This window comes from Sarcophilus harrisii, chromosome 1, assembly GCF_902635505.1.
Source record: "Sarcophilus harrisii chromosome 1, mSarHar1.11, whole genome shotgun sequence".
In the NCBI taxonomy this organism is placed as follows: Eukaryota; Metazoa; Chordata; class Mammalia; order Dasyuromorphia; family Dasyuridae; genus Sarcophilus; species Sarcophilus harrisii.
In genome coordinates this window covers 684629032-684649796 of record NC_045426.1, presented here as the reverse complement: position 1 = coordinate 684649796, position 20765 = coordinate 684629032, and the positions used below count along the sequence as shown (strand labels likewise).

General features: G+C 39.2%; 1 protein-coding gene across 1 annotated transcript in view; it reads left to right on the top strand.

Moving 5' to 3' along the window:
- DNAH10 (dynein axonemal heavy chain 10) overlaps positions 1 to 20765 on the top strand; it is a 145762-nt gene that overhangs the window by 80861 nt on the left and 44136 nt on the right. Inside the window, exons 39-52 of the mRNA XM_031948437.1 lie at positions 1361 to 1519; positions 2394 to 2529; positions 3883 to 4005; positions 5609 to 5743; positions 6194 to 6410; positions 7629 to 7748; positions 8828 to 8973; positions 10590 to 10742; positions 11747 to 12007; positions 12220 to 12392; positions 16448 to 16541; positions 17178 to 17345; positions 18035 to 18223; positions 19140 to 19311. Of these exons, the coding sequence (XP_031804297.1) occupies positions 1361 to 1519; positions 2394 to 2529; positions 3883 to 4005; positions 5609 to 5743; positions 6194 to 6410; positions 7629 to 7748; positions 8828 to 8973; positions 10590 to 10742; positions 11747 to 12007; positions 12220 to 12392; positions 16448 to 16541; positions 17178 to 17345; positions 18035 to 18223; positions 19140 to 19311 (2246 nt within the window). The remainder of the gene's footprint in view (positions 1 to 1360; positions 1520 to 2393; positions 2530 to 3882; positions 4006 to 5608; positions 5744 to 6193; positions 6411 to 7628; positions 7749 to 8827; positions 8974 to 10589; positions 10743 to 11746; positions 12008 to 12219; positions 12393 to 16447; positions 16542 to 17177; positions 17346 to 18034; positions 18224 to 19139; positions 19312 to 20765) is intronic.

Here is a 20765-nt window from a genome sequence, read left to right as displayed (position 1 = left end):
CATCAGTTGTCTGTGGAGAATGACACATGTTGAATGTAAAGAAATTTGTTTATTTTTTTATTCTGGCTTATTGACTTTAGCTAATAGAATTAATAAGAAAATTCATGACATTGAATATATGTTTAGCATTGACATTAATTTATTACATATGGTGCATTTCAACAAAATGAATTTTTCCTGTTTCTCTCTTTTAACTAGGTCTATTTTTGCTATTGCTTTGTCTGGGATCGTGATATTATCCCTGCCCTTTTTACTTAAGTGGAAGCATAATAGATTTTACTCCAGTCCTTTATTTTTAACTCTGTGTGCATCTTATTGTTTCAAGTGTTTCTAGTAAACAACATATTGTAGGATTCTGCTTTCTAATCATTCTGCTATTCCTCCCATTTTATGACTGACTTCATATCATTCACAGAGTTATGATTTAATATTTCCCTTCCTTACATATATGTATATGTAGCATATATAATATATTATTCTATTATATATATGTATGTGTATGTATAATTTTACAATTCCCTTCTTATTTTTGTATACTTTTCCCTTTTCTTTTTTTTTCTCACTCTCTCTTTAAGAGTTTATTTTACTTAGGACTAAGTACTCTTTTATGCTCCTCTTTACTTTTCTTCTTTCTCTCCTGATTTCCTTGTTGAATGAAATGTTATTTTTGTACCCAACTTGTTGTGCATGAGTGTGGGTGTATTTGTGTGTGAGCTTTCATTCATTTGTTATTTTTCATTATGTGTGCTCTTGGATTGTCTTAGTAAAAGAAAAATACAATATAATGCCTTTTGACTTAAGGTGACTTAAAATGTTCATGCTATATTTCATTCTTTGCCATTAATTAGTTAGTTTTATTAGATTAATTTATGTAATTGGCTAAGGTTCCTTTTTTAAACTGTTGGTTTGAGTGCAGATATTTTATATTATTTGTTATATGAATTTCTCATTCTGCTTTTCAGATCATCTGTGGGTATTATTGGGGAAAAAACTCAGCTGTCTTTTGGGGTTTAGAAAGTCAAGAATGGGTTTATATACATTAGTAGTTATGAGTTTGGTTGCCTTTAAGGAAGGTAATCATTGGAGTTCTATTGCTCTTTAAGGCCAAATCTGCCCCAGACCATCTCTCAAATGATGCTGTCTGTATCCTCCTTAGCCTTGATGAACTGTGAGCCTGAGAGTACATTTTGTGATGTGCTGGGAGCTTCCCAAAAGGTCAAGCATGTAGAGGTCTGAAGTTCATTCTCCTCAGCTGGTGCTGCATTTTCAACCTTGGAAGCAGAAATCTGTTTTCAGGTCCAGCTTTCTAGTTTTCCCCTTTGCTTTAGATGGCCTAACACATCTGGTGTCTTTAAATTAGGCTTGGCCTGGTGACGAAGATCTATACACTTAACCCCAAGGCAATGAGTGTGATAGAATTATACGGCATTTTGGATCCCACTACCCGAGACTGGACGGATGGTGTGCTGTCAAACATATTCAGGGAGACCAATAAGCCAACTGACAAGAAAGAGAGAAAGTAAGTGTTTTCAGAAATCAAGAAGAGTTTAGTCAGTTAACATGAAGTGATTGAAAATTATATCAGGATCTACAGGTCAAGAATATTATTAAGAATTACTTTGTGACAAAATGCAACCAGGAAGGATTCCAATTTTTATTTTAGCTCAAAATCTGCTGTGAAAAAAATCCCCTGAATAATCCCAAAGCTGCATCATAAAAGGGGCACTAGGTCCTTCTCTCTGATGGTCCTTTCATTTTATTTTAAGTGATATCTGATAGAACAAGTTCCAGCACAACAGAGTAATTGGGACAGCCTCTGTGAGGATATCACCATAGGATATAACTTGTATGTGATTCTGCCTTGCTGAAATAGCCAATGGACAATTTGTCTTGGGATGCTATGATGCCAAAAGGTACTTGGAAGTGCTAGCTTTAGAAACAAAGGACCTCAGTTTGAATCCTGCCTTTGCTACTTATTAGGTGGTGATCTTGGCAAGGCACTAACCCTCTGAGCCTTAGTTCCTCTCTGTGAAATGAGGAGATTGGGCATGCAAGGGATGCAAGGAATCATCCTTGTCATCCTAGACATTTCAGCCTTGGGAGAGACCTCAGAGACCATCTGCTTTAGCCCATTGCTTAACACAGAGACTCTGCAACATGCCTGAGAAGTGGTTATCCGGTATCTGCTTGAGGGGTCCCTCTTTCCCCATTGAGGGGAACCCATCACTGCCCCAAGGCAGTCAATTCTTCATCCCTTCAGGGGTAGTCTGTTCCACTTAGGACGGCTCTCATTCCCAAGACCAGGGTGCATTCTGCTCCTTGGGGCTCACCAGCACTGGGTTGGGAAACGAGCCACTTTGGTCAGTTCTTCCTCTTTTACTACCTTTATACAGATACATTTTATTTGATGGTGATGTGGATGCACTCTGGGTAGAAAACATGAATTCTGTGATGGATGACAACAAGCTGTTGACCCTGGCAAACGGAGAGCGCATTCGACTCCAGGCTCATTGTTCTCTGCTGTTTGAGGCAAGTGACAAGGAGGTCATTTAGTGATATGGCTACTTGGGATGCCCATCATTGGTTCATATTAACTGTTTGTCCAAGGTAATTTTACATATGGCTGCTCTTTGATGCTTACATGCTATATATATTCTTTGAGGGACTCGATCTGCGCTTTCATTGCTATTGGAATTCTTAACCGTTTTTTGTGCCATGAGTCCCTTTCACAGTGGTGACGTGTCTTAAAAGAATATTCTCAAATGCATAAAATAAATACAGAGGGTGATGAGAAAAAGCAATTTTCATGGAAATAGTTACCAAAATGAGTGAAAAAAATTCAAATTCAGGTTAAGTCATCTTTCTTTGCACTTCAGTGCACTGGGAGTGCTGGGAGTTCACAGTGATTCAGGAAGGGTTATAAAGTCAGTATATGATAGAGGCAGTACTTGAATCCAAGCCTTTTGACTCCAAGACTGGCTCTCTAATCATTATACCACACTGCTTCTCATGTAAAAAGCTTGGGTATATATTGTTGTAGTTCCCTTTTTAAGAATATTTTCCTATCAAAATCAAAAGTTCTTGACCCTTTGGGCAAAAATCTAAGGCCTTTGTGATAAGAGACATAATTTCTGGATAATTAATCATTTGAAGATACTAGGTCATGATTCCTTGCTTTTGTACCTTTCTTTGAGGCCTACTGAAATCAAAGTCGTGTGACCATCTGAGAAAGTCCCTGGCTGTGGGAGTGATGCAAGTAATGAATTATAGAGGGAAGGTCTATCCTGTAGTTTGGCAGGATGCTTGAGCCAACATTTGGAATCAATATCTATTAAACTGCATTGAATAGTAAATGAGCTCACCTGAAACCAAAAAGCAAAGCACATGAAATGACAGTAATCAGATTTCTGGGTTGGCAGACATTCCATAGGCAGTATCCATCTTGATTGCTCCATGAACACTGCATAATAACTTTTTCTTTTTCTCCCTCCCTTCCCTTCCTTCCTCCCTCCCTCCCTTCCCTCCCTTCCCTTCCTTCCTCCCTCCCTTTCCTCCCTCCCTTTCCTCCCTCCCTTTCCTCCCTCCCTCCCTTCCCTCCCTTCCCTCCCTTCCCTCCTTCCTTCCTTCCTTCCTTTCCTCCTTCCTCCCTTCCCTCCCTTCTCTCCCTCCCTCCCTTCCCTCCTTCCTTCCTTCCTTCCTTCCCTCTGTCCCTTTCTTCCTTCCTTCCTTCCTTCCTTCCTTCCTTCCTTCCTTCCTTCCTTCCTCCCTTCCTCCCTCCCTTTCTTTCTTTCCTTCCTTCCTCCCTTCCTCCCTTCCTTCCTTCCTCCCCCTTCCTCCCTTCCTCCCTTCCTCCCTCCCTTCCTTCCTTTTTTTTTTCTTCAGGTTGGAGATTTACAGTATGCTTCCCCTGCCACTGTCTCCCGATGTGGAATGGTTTACGTTGATCCTAAAAACCTGAAATATGATCCTTTCTGGATAATGTGGGTTAACAAGATCAACAACAAGGTAAAAGTTATTTTTAGGTGAGAGTGATTCATCTGAACACAACTTACTCTTGTTTCGAACTCTCGTGTCCAAAAAGTGCTGGCAAAGGATGGACATTGCATTGAATGTCCCAGGACTGTTTCTTGGATTCCATATTATTTGACATGTCACTAATGACTTGGGTGAGTACAGGTGATCACTGCTATCATGGTACAGACAGACACAGGGGCATCCATAGTAATAGAAAGTCGGTGTTGAAGCCAATGAGACCTGGATTTGAGTCCCATCTCTGACCCATCCTAGTTGTGTGACCTGAGACAGTCCCTTAAGCTCTCAGTTTTCTGGCTATCTCTCTGATGATTATAAGCTTCAGAGAAGGCAGAACTTTACATTGAGAGAGAAAGTTTGCTTACCTGGGAAGTTCCCAGACATGAAACTTATCTCTCACCTCCCTGCCTTTGCACTGGCTGTCCCCCTTGCCTTATTTCTGCCTCTTATTTTTTTCTGACCTCCCTCAAAATTAAATTCAAATTCCATGTTCCTCAGGAGGCTTTTCTTGACTCTTCTAACCACTATTGTCTTCCCCCTTCTGAGAGTTTCCATCAACTCAGTCTATATCTTGTCCATATCTATTTATTTCCATGTTGACTTTCTTATCAGAAGGTGAGCCCACTGAGGACAGAGATTATCTTTTGCCTTTATTTAGATGCCCTATGCTTGGCATATAGTAAGTGCTTAATAAATGCACATTGACTGACTGATAATACCAGTAAAATCATAAGTCCAGAACTTATCCCTATTCCCTATTAAGCAAACATATTAATATCTCTATTAGCTATAATGTAGGGCTATTATGTGATATATGATGACATCTTAGATTTATGTAGAACATTACATTTTAATAAAGTAGTTTTATCTCTGAAGTCTCCTTAAATTCTCCCAACTCATCTGGTGAGCAGGGCAGGCTTTCTTATCCCCATTTTATTGATGAGGAAACTGAGGATGAGAATAGTACAGGATCTCAAAAGTACTAAGTGGCAAAGCCAGGACTTGAACAGTAGGCTTTCTATTTTTTTCAATGAAATCATTTTGCTTCTTTGTTATTAATAGAGCACAAGTTCTTAAACTTCTTTTGTGTCCTGAACCCACTGGGCAGTCTGATAAGGCCTATGGACTTCGGCCTAGAATGACAGATGTAAATAAAATCCACAGACTTATAAAGGCAACCAATTACACTGAGATAGAGTTATCAAATACTAAAAAAACCTCATAGATCTGAGGCTAAAAGCCCCTGATTGACAGGCTTTTTTATATACCAAAAGTAATAAGAGCATAATTATTGAAGAAAAATGTTTTGAAATATTTGTAACCATCAGCTGAATCAGAATGTAATTCTTACCATGACCGACTCACCCAAAATAGGAGCGCCTTTGAATCCATGCGTCAGTGGTACATAATAGTACCCTTGTGAGGAGAGGGTCCTTCCACTAGAGTCTCACAAGTTGTCCACTGATCAGTTGCAGGAGAAGCAATTTCCATCCCAAATTATAATAACCCTCTAGCACCTGCTGTCCTGTTGAGGCAGCAGCCCCTGAGGATGTATTGGAATGGTGTTCTCTTCCAGCAAGAACAGAAAGATTTGCAGCACCTCTACAAGAAGTATGTCCCCTACCTCATTGACATGATCGTGGAAGGAATGCTGGATGGCCGGCAAGGAGAGAAGCTCAAGACCATCGTGCCTCAGACGGACTTGAATATGGTAGGGAAGTGTCAACCATTCCTCACCATCCCCATCATGGCTTCCAGTCAGCCTCCTTACAACAACCTGAGGGGAGGGTGCTATTTCATAGAGGAGGAAGCTGAAAGAAATACAGGCTAAGTGATTAGCCCAGGATCAAATAATTAGGGTGTTCCTAATGTAGGATTCAAACCCTGGTCTTGTGTCTAGGTCCAGTGCTCCATCACTGTAGCCCCTAGTGGCCCAGCTAGGACTGAGGGACCTTCAGTAGTAGAGAAATTAAGGAGGGACAGTTTGGGGCGGATGGTGAGTTCTGTTTTGGCCATGTTTCATTTGTGTGCTATTTCCCTTGGTAGAATGTGAGTCCCTTGAGCTCAGAGGAGTCACTTCAGCATGGTGGCTGCCCCATGATGTGCTTCATGTTGCTCACTTGATTCCGGACCGCGCACTTTGCCTTTATTTGTGTACTAGGTGACTCAGTTAACCAAGATGTTGGATGCCTTGCTCGAGACAGAAATAGAAGAACCCGAACTCCTGGAATGCTACTTTTTGGAGGCGCTCTACTGTTCCCTGGGGGCCTCCCTCCTGGATGATGGGAGACTTAAGTTTGATGAATGTGTTAAGCGAGTTTCCTCCATGTCAACAGTGGAGGAAGAGGATATCTGGGCCAAACCTGGTGAACTGCCAGGTTGGTGCTGGCCATTTTGACCCATTCTCCAATATGTGGCTTAATTTTTTCCTTCTACCTTTAGAAAATGGCATTGATATTATTTGGGGCATTTTTGAGAGATACTGTGACACCTTGGTCTGTACCCTTGCAGTTCAGGGGACCCCCAGCTGCTAACACATATTAGCTGGGAGGACCCAGGGCATGTAACTCTTCAGTGCCCAAGGCACTGCTCAAAATCCATGAGTCACAGAACAATTGGCAATATGTATCAGGGAGTCCGTAAGTTCTTGATGAAATCACAGATCTGGACCAAATAAAAGGACTTTGTTTGGCTGTGGACCCTATAACTGTAGTAAGTTCCTGTGAAATCAGATCCCTTCGTTTTATGTCTTTGTTATTTATCCCTCTTTCTCCCCTCCCTCAACTTGAAGTCTTGAGCAGAGACCATTTCCCTTTTTTCTTTGCACCCCCAGCACCTAGCACAGTGTCTGACTCATAGTAGGCTGCTTAATAAATGCTTATGGATTGATGGAGTGACTTAACCCAAGTACTTATTTAGTTTTCCATGGCTATTTGAACTTTTCCTATTCCTGCCAATTTGGGAATATTTCTTCTTCATTCTTTTCTAATTGTGACTTTGAGTTCCACAGTAACTTCCTTTTACCCCACTGCATAGCTAGTATAGTTTTTTCTTTTTTAAAAATAATTTTTGTTGATAATCTTTTGTTTTTATAACAAGATTTCCTAGCATATACCTTTGTGCGTTTTTCCACTTTTATGGAAAAATGCAAAGCAAGCTTTGGAGGAAAAAATAGTACAGGATATTATTTTAACCGTTTTATTAAGATTTTTCATTCTATCCATGGGAAAAAAAAGGTCTCATCTGAGGACTGCTATTTGTTAAGGTTCATTTTTTTCTGGAAAATTCGAACTTGTATATCTACTTAGAATAGGGTCTTAGCATTTTTCTCTCTTCATTAGAGACCCATGTTAAGTTATTAGGGAACTCTTGTGGTAGAAACTCCCCTTACTGATGAAGATTGGCAACTTGTCTGTTTTTGAAATCTTTTGAAATCTCAACTGATTTAAAGATGATCTTGAGGTGGTTCATGAGAACGGACAGTTCTTGCCAATTGTTTTTTACTGTAACAATTCCCAAATTTGATTTCATTTCTAATAAATCCTTGAACTCACTTTTCTGTGTTCTATAGTTGAATTGTATGTTCTTTGTTTTAGGGCAGCTTCCAACATTGTATGACTTTCACTTTGATAACAAACGGAAGAGGTGGATCCCATGGAATAGATTAGTTCCTGAGTATATTCATGACCCAGAACAAAAATTTATTGACATCCTGGGTAAGTGAGAATAGAATTAGCACAAGAATATTTAATTATTCTGTTTAATATGGCAAATCCCTGTGAATTCCTTCTAAAGGTCTGACCAACAGAAATTGTGGTGAGCATGTTTAGTATTTAGTCCTAAGGACTGTGCAAGTCAATTTTTAAAATTGGACCAGAGATTCTTTTAATGACAACGTGAAATAAGTGGTAGCCTAGCATGGAATACCAGGGTCTTCAAAGCATTGAAGTGAAATGTTTCCCTGAGGGCAGTGGAGGGTGGGAGGTCTGCAACCGGTGGGAACACTGCAGAAGAATGGAAGGAAAGGATGGGACGGGGAGATGGAAGAGAGGAAGAGAAAAGGGGCTGGTCAAACAGTGGAGGTGAGGGATGGCTTGTGGCTAGCCAGAGTGGGAGGCTGGCATCTTCAGGATGTCTGGAGAAGTTGAGGAAGCTCCCATCATGTTGGATCTGAATGTATGGGAGGAAATAGGCAGGAGTTCAATATGATGGGCAGGTATGGATTGGCTGTGATTTGTATCACTGGAGGAAAATATATTGATGAGGCTAAATCCATTTGGGAATTTGGACTATGGAATCAAGACATTATTGTTATTTATCTGGAGGAAAACTAGGTGACAAATACTTTTATGGAGCAAATCACCATGTCTCAAACTGCTCTGTTTTACAAATTTGGATTTCTGAGTGTTGTGCATTTTGAAAATAGATCCAGGGGAACTAGCTGGTGCAGAGGACAGAATACCAGCCCTTAGTCAGGAGGACCTGAGTTCAAATTTGGCCTCAGACACTTAACACTTCCTAGCTGTGTGACCCTGGGCAAGTCACTTAACCCCAACTGCCTAAAAAAAAAAAGTAGATCCAGATTCTCAGTGATTAACTAGGATTAAAAATTTGAGAGATCAGTGCAATCTATTCTAGAAGAATGTAGTAGACCCTAGGGCCTGAATTATATATATCTCAGTTAGAGGAGGCTGTCAAGGTCTTTTGTTCCCCTCTCCCCACTCTTGTAAATCAAGCCTAAGTTGCCAGATGTTCAGTCCACTGAATTTTAAATGAATTCTTAAATGTTTCATAGTTCACACAGTGGATACCACCCGAACAACCTGGTTGCTGGAACAAATGATTAAAATTAAGCACCCTGTTATTTTTGTGGGTGAATCTGGTACATCTAAGACAGCCACTACCCAGAACTTCCTAAAGAATCTAAACCAAGATCTCAATGTAAGTCCTTGTACTTAATTAATAATAACCCTTATTTCGCTAACTCTTTAATATTTGTAAAAAAAAAAAACCCCAACAACTTTGCAAATTTTAAAGCTCATTTAATCACATATTAGCTCAATAAGCTATTATTTCTAATTCTTTTCTATGTTTTGCTTTTTCCTTCCTTTTAAAGTACCCTTCTATATGTGCTTTCTCTGCTGCTTTTTTGCATACTACTGAATTCCCTGGGAGGAAGTCATAGAACTATACGATACTATACTATACTATACATATATTATATATAGTATACTATATTATAGTATAGTATACATAGAACTATATATAGAACCAAATCTAATACAAATTTTTGTTATCTAATGTCACTGCTGTTTGATATCCTCTTCCTGTTCCCTGATTGACGCTATGTCAGACTCTCCATAGGAAAAAATGGTTTCAGCCTTCTCTTTTCTTCTCAAACTGCTCATACTTTCTCTTCCCTTCCTCTGAGCAGAGGACCTCCCATCATGCTTTACTGCTGCAGCCTATTTTTTGCCTGTGTGGGTAAAGGTTTAAGGTAGGAGGTAAAACATAATGGGAGAAAAAAGTGCTCACTTCTCTCCAGCTGCCACCTTTGGAATGGGGGGGCGGTATTGCTGCCTGGATTCAGCCACATCTTTTCTCTCCCCACTGGGCAGTTTCTCCTCACTTCTCCCCAGCAGCAACAAAATTCCCAGAGGACCTAGTAAGCATGATTGTGAGACTTTCACAATCAGTTCTGTTCTGTATCATGTATTTAGGAGCAGGAAAAGTGGATAATGGGAATAATCCTGGGCTGGACCTAAGAAAGTACTTAGAATGGGGGGGCTGGAGATCATGAAAAGGAATAAAGTTAGGGTTAGCCAAGGTGACGCATAGAGAGAGATACAGTGGGAGGAGGTGATGGTCATATGCAGGAATGTCAGAGCCTGCCATGTTTGGCGCTCATGGATAATGGCAATCCTGTAAAAATACGCACAGAGGAAAGAGAACTATGGAGATTGAACACAGATTGAAGCATACTTTTTCATCTTTTTTTTCTTCTGGTTTTTTCTTCTTGGGTTTTAGCTTTTGTTCTGATTTTTTTTCTCAACATTACTCATAAAGAAATATATAAAAAATGAACGTACATGTATAACCTAAAAAATATACATAGAGTGAGAAGTTATTTTGATTTTTCTAGTTCTCTTTGGTAGCATGTGAGCTTCTTGAAGGCAGGGACTGTTTTGTTTTTATCTTTGTCTCCTTAGTGGGTATCAGTTCTTTTTATGTAGTGGATACTTATAAGGTTTTGTTTTTTTGATATGAATTGAATTTACTATGCTACTTCCAAGGCCCCTATATAGAAACTGACTTGCTTGCAAATTGGAAGAGAAGACTTGTCTCTTTCAGGGAAAAAGTTTGACTCATGCCTTAAAGCACAGGTTGGTTCAATAAACATTTTTCAGAGAATTAAAAAAAAAGATTTAAGTTTGAAAACTGTTAAATTAATAAAATAGATTGAAACTCTTATTTATGCTTTTGTAGTTGATTAATGAAGTAACATTACACTCGTCAAAATGGTTAGCTTCTTATCTCTGACATTATTTTCAATTCAGATTGTGCTCATCGTTAATTTCTCATCCCGTACCACATCTATGGATATTCAAAGGAATTTAGAGGCAAATGTTGAGAAGAGAACGAAAGACACTTATGGACCACCAATGGGGAAACGTCTCCTGGTATTCATGGATGATATGAATATGCCCAAGGTAATTTGATGATTTCATTGAGAACATGTTAAAAAAGGGGAGATGTGTAGCCTTCAGAGAGTGTGTATTTTTATTTGGAGGCACCATCATGGTTACTGGATTTGTGTATCTCTCTGTTTATGTATATATATATATATATTTTTTTTTTTGGCTGGGGCAACTGCGGTTAAGTGACTTGTCCAGGGTCGCACAGCCAGGAAGTATTAAGTGTCTGAGGTCAAATTTGAACTCAGGTCCTCCTGACTTCAGGGTTGGTGCTCTATCCATTGCATCACCTAGTTGCCTCTTATGTATTCTTTTAATGAAGAATAATAGTCAAATTGAATAATGGTGTGTCAGTATGTGAATTCAAACTCTTCTCCAATTCGAAATTGTAATTCATTGCCTTTCCTTCTTTCTTTACTTGCTTCCTGAATATCCCTTACCCATATATAGGTCCTCCTTGCCCCACCTAAGTTGGGGAACCTTTACTATATACATGATAAAGGTATTCCTGGGTATAGAAAGACTCTTTGGCAAAGCTTGTGAAGGAGTATGCTGGAGCCAGCTCAAACCAGTTCAGGAATGCTGATTATTACATATTCAGTATGATAATTTACGTCTTCGAAATCAGCAAATGCTTTAAATCAGGGCTTGATTCATTGATTTCATTACACCAGAAAATTATTGAGAAAATATTAATAATACAAATTAAACTTAAAATATGTGGGGTGTATATTATTTTTTCTGGGGGAACTGATTGTTAAACATTTACTAGTACTTCCTTGCCCTGTGTAGCATTTAAAATTATACAGATGCTGGCAGCCCATTTTGGAAAAAGGGCTTAGCCAGGATCCATGACAATGTATCTTCCATGATAGAATGTAAACCCCTTGAGGGCAGGGACTTTTTCATTTTTCGATTTCTATTGCCAGGGCCAGAGTGGTGTCTGGCACATAGTAACACTGACAAAATGCTTTTTGATTAATCAATTAATTGATTCTTTTCTTCTAAAAAAAAACAAGGTCGATGAGTATGGCACGCAGCAGCCAATCGCTTTGCTGAAACTCCTTTTGGAGAAGGGTTTCCTGTATGACCGTGGGAAGGAGATGAATTGTAAAGTCCTTCGAGACCTGGGATTCGTTGCTGCGATGGGAAAAGCTGGAGGAGGCAGGAATGAAGTTGATCCAAGATTTATTTCTCTCTTCAACGTTTTCAACGTGCCATTTCCTTCAGAAGAGTCTTTGCATTTAATATATGCCTCCATCTTGAAAGGCCATACCAAGGTAATTCGAACCCAAATTAGAAACTGAAACTAAAGTGTTACTTGACAGTAATTTAGGATGAGTTAAATTACAATCTTCAAAGACCTCTTTGATGAGCTGCCCCTCTCCTACCACCCAACCACCTGGCCCCCATTTCTTTTTCACTCTTTCCTCCTCCTCAATCAGAAGGATTCCTTGTGCTAACAACCAGTTATCTGTGCTCTAATTTGTAGGTGTTTACCGAGGCCATTGCTAATGTGAGTGACTTGATGACGACCTGCACGTTGCAGCTTTACCAAATGATTGTCCAGGATCTTCCTCCCACTCCCTCCAAGTTCCATTACATCTTTAACCTTCGCGATCTCTCGCGAGTCTTCAATGGCCTTGTTCTTACCAACCCAGAACGGTAAGCTTATGTGGTCTCACTTGTACTCAGTGCTCTTTGTATAGTTTCACCAACTCTTTGAGAGAGCAACTCACCATGTCACTTTTTCTTCTTCCTCTCATTCGACAAACTCTAGTTCCTTCCTATGACCTCCAGGATCAACTCTGTGACCCCTCTGTTTGATGTTTAAAGCCTTTCATAACTTGACTCCTTTTCCAGTCTTCTCACACCCTCCTCCTCTTCACATATTTTTCTATACAGTGACTTTCTGTTCCTCAGAGATATTCCATCTCCTAACTGATAGTTTTACAGGCTGGTTCCTGTGCCTGAAATTCTCTCCTTCCTCATCTCCTCCTCCGTTTCCTCCTTGCTTCCCTGGTTTCCTTCAAATCCCAACTAAGTTCCACCTTCTGCAAGAAGTCTTTCCTAGTTCTCTTTAATTTTAATGCAGTCCCTCTGTTGATTACCTACAGGTTAGCCAGTCTTATCCTTTTGTGCATAATTTTACACACAGTTATATGACTTACATGACTATGAATTAGTTAGTTGAGAGGAGAGGTTGGAATTTTTTTGTCTTTATTTGTATCCCCAGCTCTTAGCATAGTGTCTGATGGCATATAGTAAGTGCCTAATAAATAGAAGGAGAAGGAGGAGGAGGAGAAGGAAGAGGAAAAGAGCAGAGAGAAGGCAGAAAGAGACAGAGACAAAGAAGAAAAAGAGAAGAAGTGAGAGAGAAAGGGGAGAAGCAGCAGAAGAATGCCTTGGGCAAGACATTTTACCTCTGCTTGCCTCCATTTCCTCATTTGTAGAGTGGAGATAATAACAGCACCTTTGGCACAGGGTTACTGAGAGGATCAAATGAAATAATAATTATAAAGCCCTTAGTACGTTGTCTGGCACATAGTAGGCATTATATAAATGCTCCCTCCCTCCCTCTCTATTTCCCTTCCTACTCCATTTGAAATTCTCTCCCTAATCTCCTGACACAATTCAGAATTTTCTTCTATTTATTCACATTCTTTTTCTTTTTTCTAATTTTGTTTTCCTCATATCAGAGATTCTCTTTTGGTTTTATTATTATTTTTTGGGAATAATTCCTGGTATTTAGATGTAAGCATGTGTGTGTGTGTGTGTGGGGGGGGGAATGGTTAGGAGTCCCTACCGTCATTTCTCAAACCCTTTCAGCAGTTCTGCCAGGAGGACTGATTGAGGGTAGTCTTGGACAGAGCAGTTTCAGTTGGGGTCAGAAGCCTGACCTAAGGGGATTGGAAAATGATGAAACGAGGAAGTAGAGTCACTTCAAGCAAACAGCCTTTTGCAGGAGCTTGGCTATGAAAGGGGGGAGAGATAGGCAATGATACCTTGGGATCATAGCAAGAGTCTGGGAAGATTTGTTTTTAAGGAGAAGGGAGACCTGGGCTTATTTTTAAGTGATGATGGAAGGATCCAATAAAAGGGAAGATATTAGAAAAAGAACTAGAGAGGAAAACTACCTCTGAGAAAGAATCTCTGAGAAAGAGGCAGGAGTAAAGCCATGAGTTTTCAAGTAAGAGGGCTTAACCCTGTCACAGAAGGAAGAAAAATAGACAGGGACAGAGAGGCAGAGAGAGAGAGAGACAGAGACAGAAACAGTGACAAGAAGAGTGACAAAGAGACAGAGTGACACAGACAGATAGAAAGAGACAGAGAGACAGAGACTGATGGAGAGAGAATGACAGGGTGACAGAGAGAGACAGAGATGAAGAGTGACAGGGAAAGAGAGACATCAAAAGTAATTCTAAATGTAAGTTTCAGATGGAAAAGCTCTGGGAACCTGGAAAACGGAGATGTCAATTAGCTCAAGGATGCTTCTAAATCCATTTCTATACCTCAAGGGTTGTGATTTCATCATCAGTGTGACTTCCCTGTCCTCCAGCAACCCAAGTCACTCAGTGGCACCCTTAGTGTATGGGCCTTGTGACCTGATAACGTATTTCCTTGCAGCTATTTAGCAGATATTCTCAATTGAGGTAGATAGACTGATCCTCAGATTCCAGGCAATTTCTAGGTCTGTCCTTGTCCATTGGGGAGCATATTACATTCTTCTGGCATGTCCTCTGAGAATACATAGTTACTTTCACAGCAAGATGGAGGAAACGTGTTCATGTTTTAAATTAAAGCAGGGTGATTTATGACAGGTAATTTTTATTATGTTCTATTAAGGACTGTCTTGATGTGGCTCATAGGCAGGAATAGATAGGGCTCTAGTGTCTTCATCTCTGGCTCATTTTTTTCTTTTTCTTTTTTTTTTTTTGCTGATAATAAATCTTAAATTTATTTCAAAATAATTTTTTTTAATTTAATAGCCTTTTATTTACAGGTTATATGTATGGGTAACTTTACAGCATTAACAATTGCCAAACCTCTTGTTCCAATGTTCCCCCTCCCCCTCCCCCAGATGGCAGGATGACCAGTAGATGTTAAATATATTAAAATATAAATTAAATACACAATAAGTATACATGACCAAACCGTTATTTTGCTGTACAAAAAGAATCAGACTCTGAAATATTGTACAATTAGCTTGTGAAGGAAATCAAAAATGCAGGTGGGCATAAATATAGGGATTGGGAATTCAATGTAATGGTTTTTAGTCATCTCCCAGAGTTCTTTCTCTGGGCGTAGCTGGTTCAGTTCATTACTGCTCCATTGGAAATGATTTGGTTGATCTCATTGCTGAGGATGGCCTGGTCCATCAGAACTGGTCATCATCTAGTATTGTTGTTGAAGTATATAATGATCTCCTGGTCCTGCTCATTTCACTCAGCATCAGTTCGTGTAAGTCTCTCCAGGCCTTTCTGAAATCATCCTGTTGGTCATTTCTTACAGAACAATAATATTCCATAATATTCATATACCACAATTTATTCAGCCATTCTCCAACTGATGGACATCCACTCAGTTTTCTGGCTCTTATTTAAGGGAGACTTGGATTTCTGTCATGAGGGGCTGTTCTCCTCAATGGGAGGAGTTACTAGGCCAAAATGGCATCTCTGTTTCATTAAATATTGTTAGTCTAGAGGATATAATTTTTAAGGTTCATGCTAAACTCCAAGAAAAGGAATCCCTAAGCTTTAAACCTAAGGTTTGACTCCCTTCCTACTAAATACCAGTTCCATAATGAACAACACATAACAAATATCAAAAAAATTTATCTAAGTTGAGAGCAAAACAAAAATCTGAAAAAGTATACATATGAATATATATATATATATATATATATGCCAATAAAGATTGAAGAACTCTTCCATTTGAAATGAGGTAGCTCAGTTCGGAGAATCCTAGATCTTATCCAAAGGGGAAATTCTCCAGTCTCTAGTGTAGTGAGCTGTGGTTAGTGACATGTTGGAGATTTCCAGCTGCTTTCATGTCACCTTCTTCCCAGAGACTTTCTCTTCCTTTGGCAACCTGAAGAGAGGTCGGCATCAGAGATTTTTCTTTTCATAGCTTGAAGCCAGGAGAACGCGGAAGCTCAAGAAATTCTTGTTCTTGCTAATTCTGGGCTATCCATCACACTGGCATGAGGACACTGAGTAATCAGTATTCACCAAAGAGGAGAGAGCCCCAACCAAGGGTCTTGAAGCTTGGGTTATAGATTCTGCAAAAGTGTTGAGTTAGGTTTCATTTGTTAGGCCATAAAAGGAAATGGAGGAATTTTGTCACTCTTTGTTGCAGAAAAATATGAATGTATTTCTGAGCATTGTTTCCTTTATGCTAAATCTTAGAATAGAGGTTCTTAACTTGGTGGCTGGGAACTAAAAAAAAATTTTGTGGTAATTATATTCCAGTATAATTGGTTGCCTTTGGAATCTTATATATTTTACTTTATGCATTTAAGAACAAATTTAGGCTTTGTTGGAATGCCAAAAATGATCCACAATGCGGAAAAAGTTAAGAGCTAGATGTTGTTCATTAGCTCCCTTTCCCAGCAGCATTTTTTTTTTAATTTTAAAAGTTCTCATTTGAACAAAAATTACTTTTTGAGCACTGTTCCTCTAATCTACATTCAAGCTGTTTCTGTTCTTTTAATCATTCAGGTTTCAGACTGTGTCACAGATGGTGAGAGTCTGGAGAAATGAGTGTTTGAGAGTTTTCCATGACAGATTAATTAATGAATACGACAAGACATTGGTTAGTGCCTCTAAATGCATTTATGAACACAAAACTATGTGTATTGGTTTACTCACAATATTGGTGCACTAGTGCAAAAGGCCATAGTCCAAGCCTGCATTTATGAGAGATTTTTTTGGATATCATGTGGATGACTGAAGAACTAAGCAATCAGTTCAGAATCATGTGATAAAGAGAAGCAAGCGGGTATAGGAAGACTATATTAATTAGTACTTTTTTAATTGGAAAAAAATTGAATCCACATTCAAAACATTCATCCAGATTCTGGTGGAAATGATAGCCAGGTAGCAGTGAGATTGAGAAGTCTAAAGTTGGAGTAAAAAAGAGCTGATTTTCAATCTTAGACACTTAATGTCTGAGTAACTTAATCTCTTACAGCCTCATTTTCCTCATCTGTAATGGGGATAATAATTGAATCTACCTTCTAGAGTTGTTGTGAGCACCAAATTAATGAACATATGTTAATTATTTTGCAAACCCTAAAGGAAGATCTATATAAATGCTAGTTGTCATTGTTACTGTTAATGACATGGCAATACCACTCAAATCATTTTAGCTAATCTATTAATAAACATTTCTTTTTGGACTGGTATTAGTCACTCTTGCTTTGTTTCTTACTCCATCTTCTTTTGTAAGGTACAAAATCATATCCAGGGTTTGATTCAAGGAAATTTTGAGGAAGACTTAGAATTTGCCATGCGAGATCCCATTCTCTTTGGAGATTTTAGGATGGCCTTGAATGAAGGAGAGCCTCGCATTTATGAGGATATCCAGGACTATGAAGCTGCAAAAGCTCTTTTCCAGGTACAGTCCAGTTGGCTTTCTTTAAGTGAGCCTTTTCTCCATGGCACCGGCCCTACAGTCAGTCTGAAGATGGTGGACGATGGTGTACAAGCTGAGCTTCAGGGAGAGAGGCTATAGATGAGAATTTGGTACCAATGGGTGTATGAAAAACAGTTTTCATAGAAAACTTCCAGCTCAGAGCTCCACAGACCAAATGGGGCAGTGCTTCCAAAGGTCTTATTCTGAAAGGAAATGTGGCTTATTTCTCATTCTGCACCAATAGTTTGATTTAATAGAACCAAATGTAGTGCAGTTGACACAAGATTGGATTTGGAACAGATTTATTTCACAAGCCTATATATTTTATTTTATATATTTTAAAAACATTATTCTGAGATGGAGTCCTTAGACTTTTTCCACACAGCCCAAGAATTCTATAATGACATAAAACAAGTAAAGAATTCCTGCTTTAGGGTGGTAATTTGCAGAGCTGCAGTGGGAGCAGGAGTTTTCTTGCTGGAAAATTCTCTAAAATGATGAAAGTGCAGATATGGAAAGTTTTTTCTCCCACAAATATTAGATTTAAGATTTCAGGATAAGAAAGTGATTTTGCATATTTGTCATGTTTGTGGTTTAATTCTTTGAGTTGTCTTTATTATTTCCATCAAGTAAAAGCATCTGTACTGTTAATACTTGTATTCTTGTTTCAGGAGATTCTTGAAGAGTATAATGAAAGCAACACTAAGATGAACTTGGTGCTTTTTGATGATGCTTTGGAGCACCTGATACGTGTCCATCGAATTATTAGAATGAATGGAGGCCACGCACTGCTAGTTGGGGTTGGGGGCTCTGGAAAGCAGTCCCTGGCAAGACTGGCCGCATATACCGCAGGCTGTGAGGTTCGTACGGTTTGTCAACTTCAGTGATTCCAGTGTTGGAGCCACTGTAAGGAAGGCTTCCATGGATTGTGAATCGTGAAATGAAGTTTGTGCTTGTTTTTAAAATTTGGCAACTGATACTTTTTAAAAATTAAAGCTTTTTATTTTGATGGACAATTTTTCAACATTGGCCTTTGAAAAATCCTGTGTTCCAATTCCTCCCTTTCCCCCACGCCATCCCCTAGATTGCAAGTAGTCCAATATATGTTAAACATGGTAGAAATATATGTTAAATCCAATATATGAATACATATTTATACAATTATTGTGCCACACAAGAAAAAAAGAAAAGCAAAATATAATGCAAGCAAGCAACAATAGAAAGAGTGAAAATGCTATGTTGTGATTCACATTCAGCTCCCACAGTTCTCCCTCTGGGTGGATGGTTCTCTTCATCACTGAACAATTGGAACTGGTTTGAATCATCCCAATGTTGAAGAGAGCCACGTCCATCAGAATTGAATATTATATAATCTTGAACAACTGACACTTTAACAGCATCCATGTGAATATCTTAAGATCTTGTTTTTTATTTGGAATGGAGAATATAATCCCCCTTATTTTGGTTCTCTGGAAAATTTAATAAGCATTGACACAACTTGCTCTTTGCTCCTTCATCCTTTCTCAGAATATGAGATGTCCAAGTAGGTTCTTGGAGGGCATTTGTATTTTTGTACCCTCAGTATTGGCTTGGTTTGTTTCATTGAATCAAATGATTATGGTTTGCTTGACCCCAAAGAGTCAAAGGAAATATTGAATACAAACCATGAATTTTACATTTATGCACATGTTTATATTTGGATGTATTTCATAGGCAATTAAGTCACCTTAACCTCAATTTTCTAGTGTCTAATACATTATGTTTTTATGTTATCAGGTGTTTGAAATTATTTTGAGTCGAGGTTATTCTGAAAATAATCTCCGAGAGGATCTCAAGAACCTCTACATAAAACTTGGAATTGAGAACAAATTGATGATTTTCTTATTCACAGATGCCCATGTGGCAGAGGAAGGTTTCTTGGAGCTCATCAACAATATGTTAACATCAGGTAAGGAGGAGAGATGTTGTCTCTTCTCTCTTCTTCATTGGACTATTAGGTTTCCCTTTTGTTTTTTTCCCAACAGCAGAGGGTTGATTGGATTATTGATTATTGAAATCCTGATTCCCCTAGTTTTTGAGGGATGCACTGATTTGCTGCCTCAAATGGCAACCATTCTAGTAGGCCCTCTTTCCCAGAAATTTGGTTCCTTCATTCAGTCTCTGAGGAGCCCTCCCTTTTTTTTCCTATGCTAACTAAATATTTCTGTGATTGCCTATCGAATTTCAATTCAATTTTCAATTTATAGAATTTAATGTTGGTGTCAGAAGGACTGAATTCTAATCCTAACTCTGCTACCACCTAATTCTATGGCTTTGGACAAATCCCTTCATGTCTTATAACCTTGGGTTTCTTTATCTGAAAATGAGGATCATTAATAGGTTGGTGACCTGTGAAACACTGAACAAGGACAGCACCTGCTCTCTCTCTCTCTCTCTCTCTCTCTCTCTCTCTCTCTCTCTCTCTCTCTCTCTCTCTCTCTCTCTCTCCTTCTATGCACTGCTGGGAGTCCCCCATGGGCACTCCCTCTTCTCTTCCTTAGTTCCTACAACTTTATCACATACATGCACATAGGATATTTGATCTAGTAGGAGAGAGAGACAGAGACAGAAGCAGAGATAGAGAGTGACAGACCCACAGAGAGAGATAGAAGTAGAAATAAAGACAGAGAAAGAGAAAGGGCCAGGAGGATGAGGAGGAGAGAAAGAGGGAGAGAGAGGAGAGAGGGAAGGAGGAAAGAGAAGGGGGAGGATCCCCTTTTTTATACACTGAGTTTTGGCTCACCAGTTGAAGAGCCCTGATTTGGTTTTATAGCCAATTAGACAGCATCAGTGCTCTCAAGTTTGGATGGTCTAAAACTAGCTCCCCAAAACTTCTCTTTGTAGAAGCCCAAGTGGTTGCTTGGACTGGAACCAGGGGAGAATATCTGTGCATTCTCTAGGGACCCTTCCCACAGGCCAATCTACCTGTGCCACACAAGTATGAATTAATATAATCAGAGGAGAAGTGACCCATGGTGATCTAGTTTGTGAGTTTACCTCTGAAGTCCAAGCAACCAGCAATCCTCATTTCTCTCTTCTGCTCAATTCCCATTTACTTGTATACATTTTCCTCATCCCCTTAGTTCCCAGCAAGTAGAATGTAAGCTCCTCAAGGGCTGGGACTCTTGTTCTTTTCCTTTCTTGCCTTTCACCAGAGTAGTTACTTCGTAAGTGCTTATTGGATTGAATTGATTTGAAGATCCTGATTGACTGTGGAATTTTCCTCACTGAAAGAAGGTGACTTGTGGAGGAGTCCGCTCAGATCCGTAGAAACACATTTGACCATTTTTTGTGGTATCATTTCCATAAAGGTTGAGAGAAGCCTTTGTTCTCTGAGCCCCCAACAATCTCTAAATAAAATTC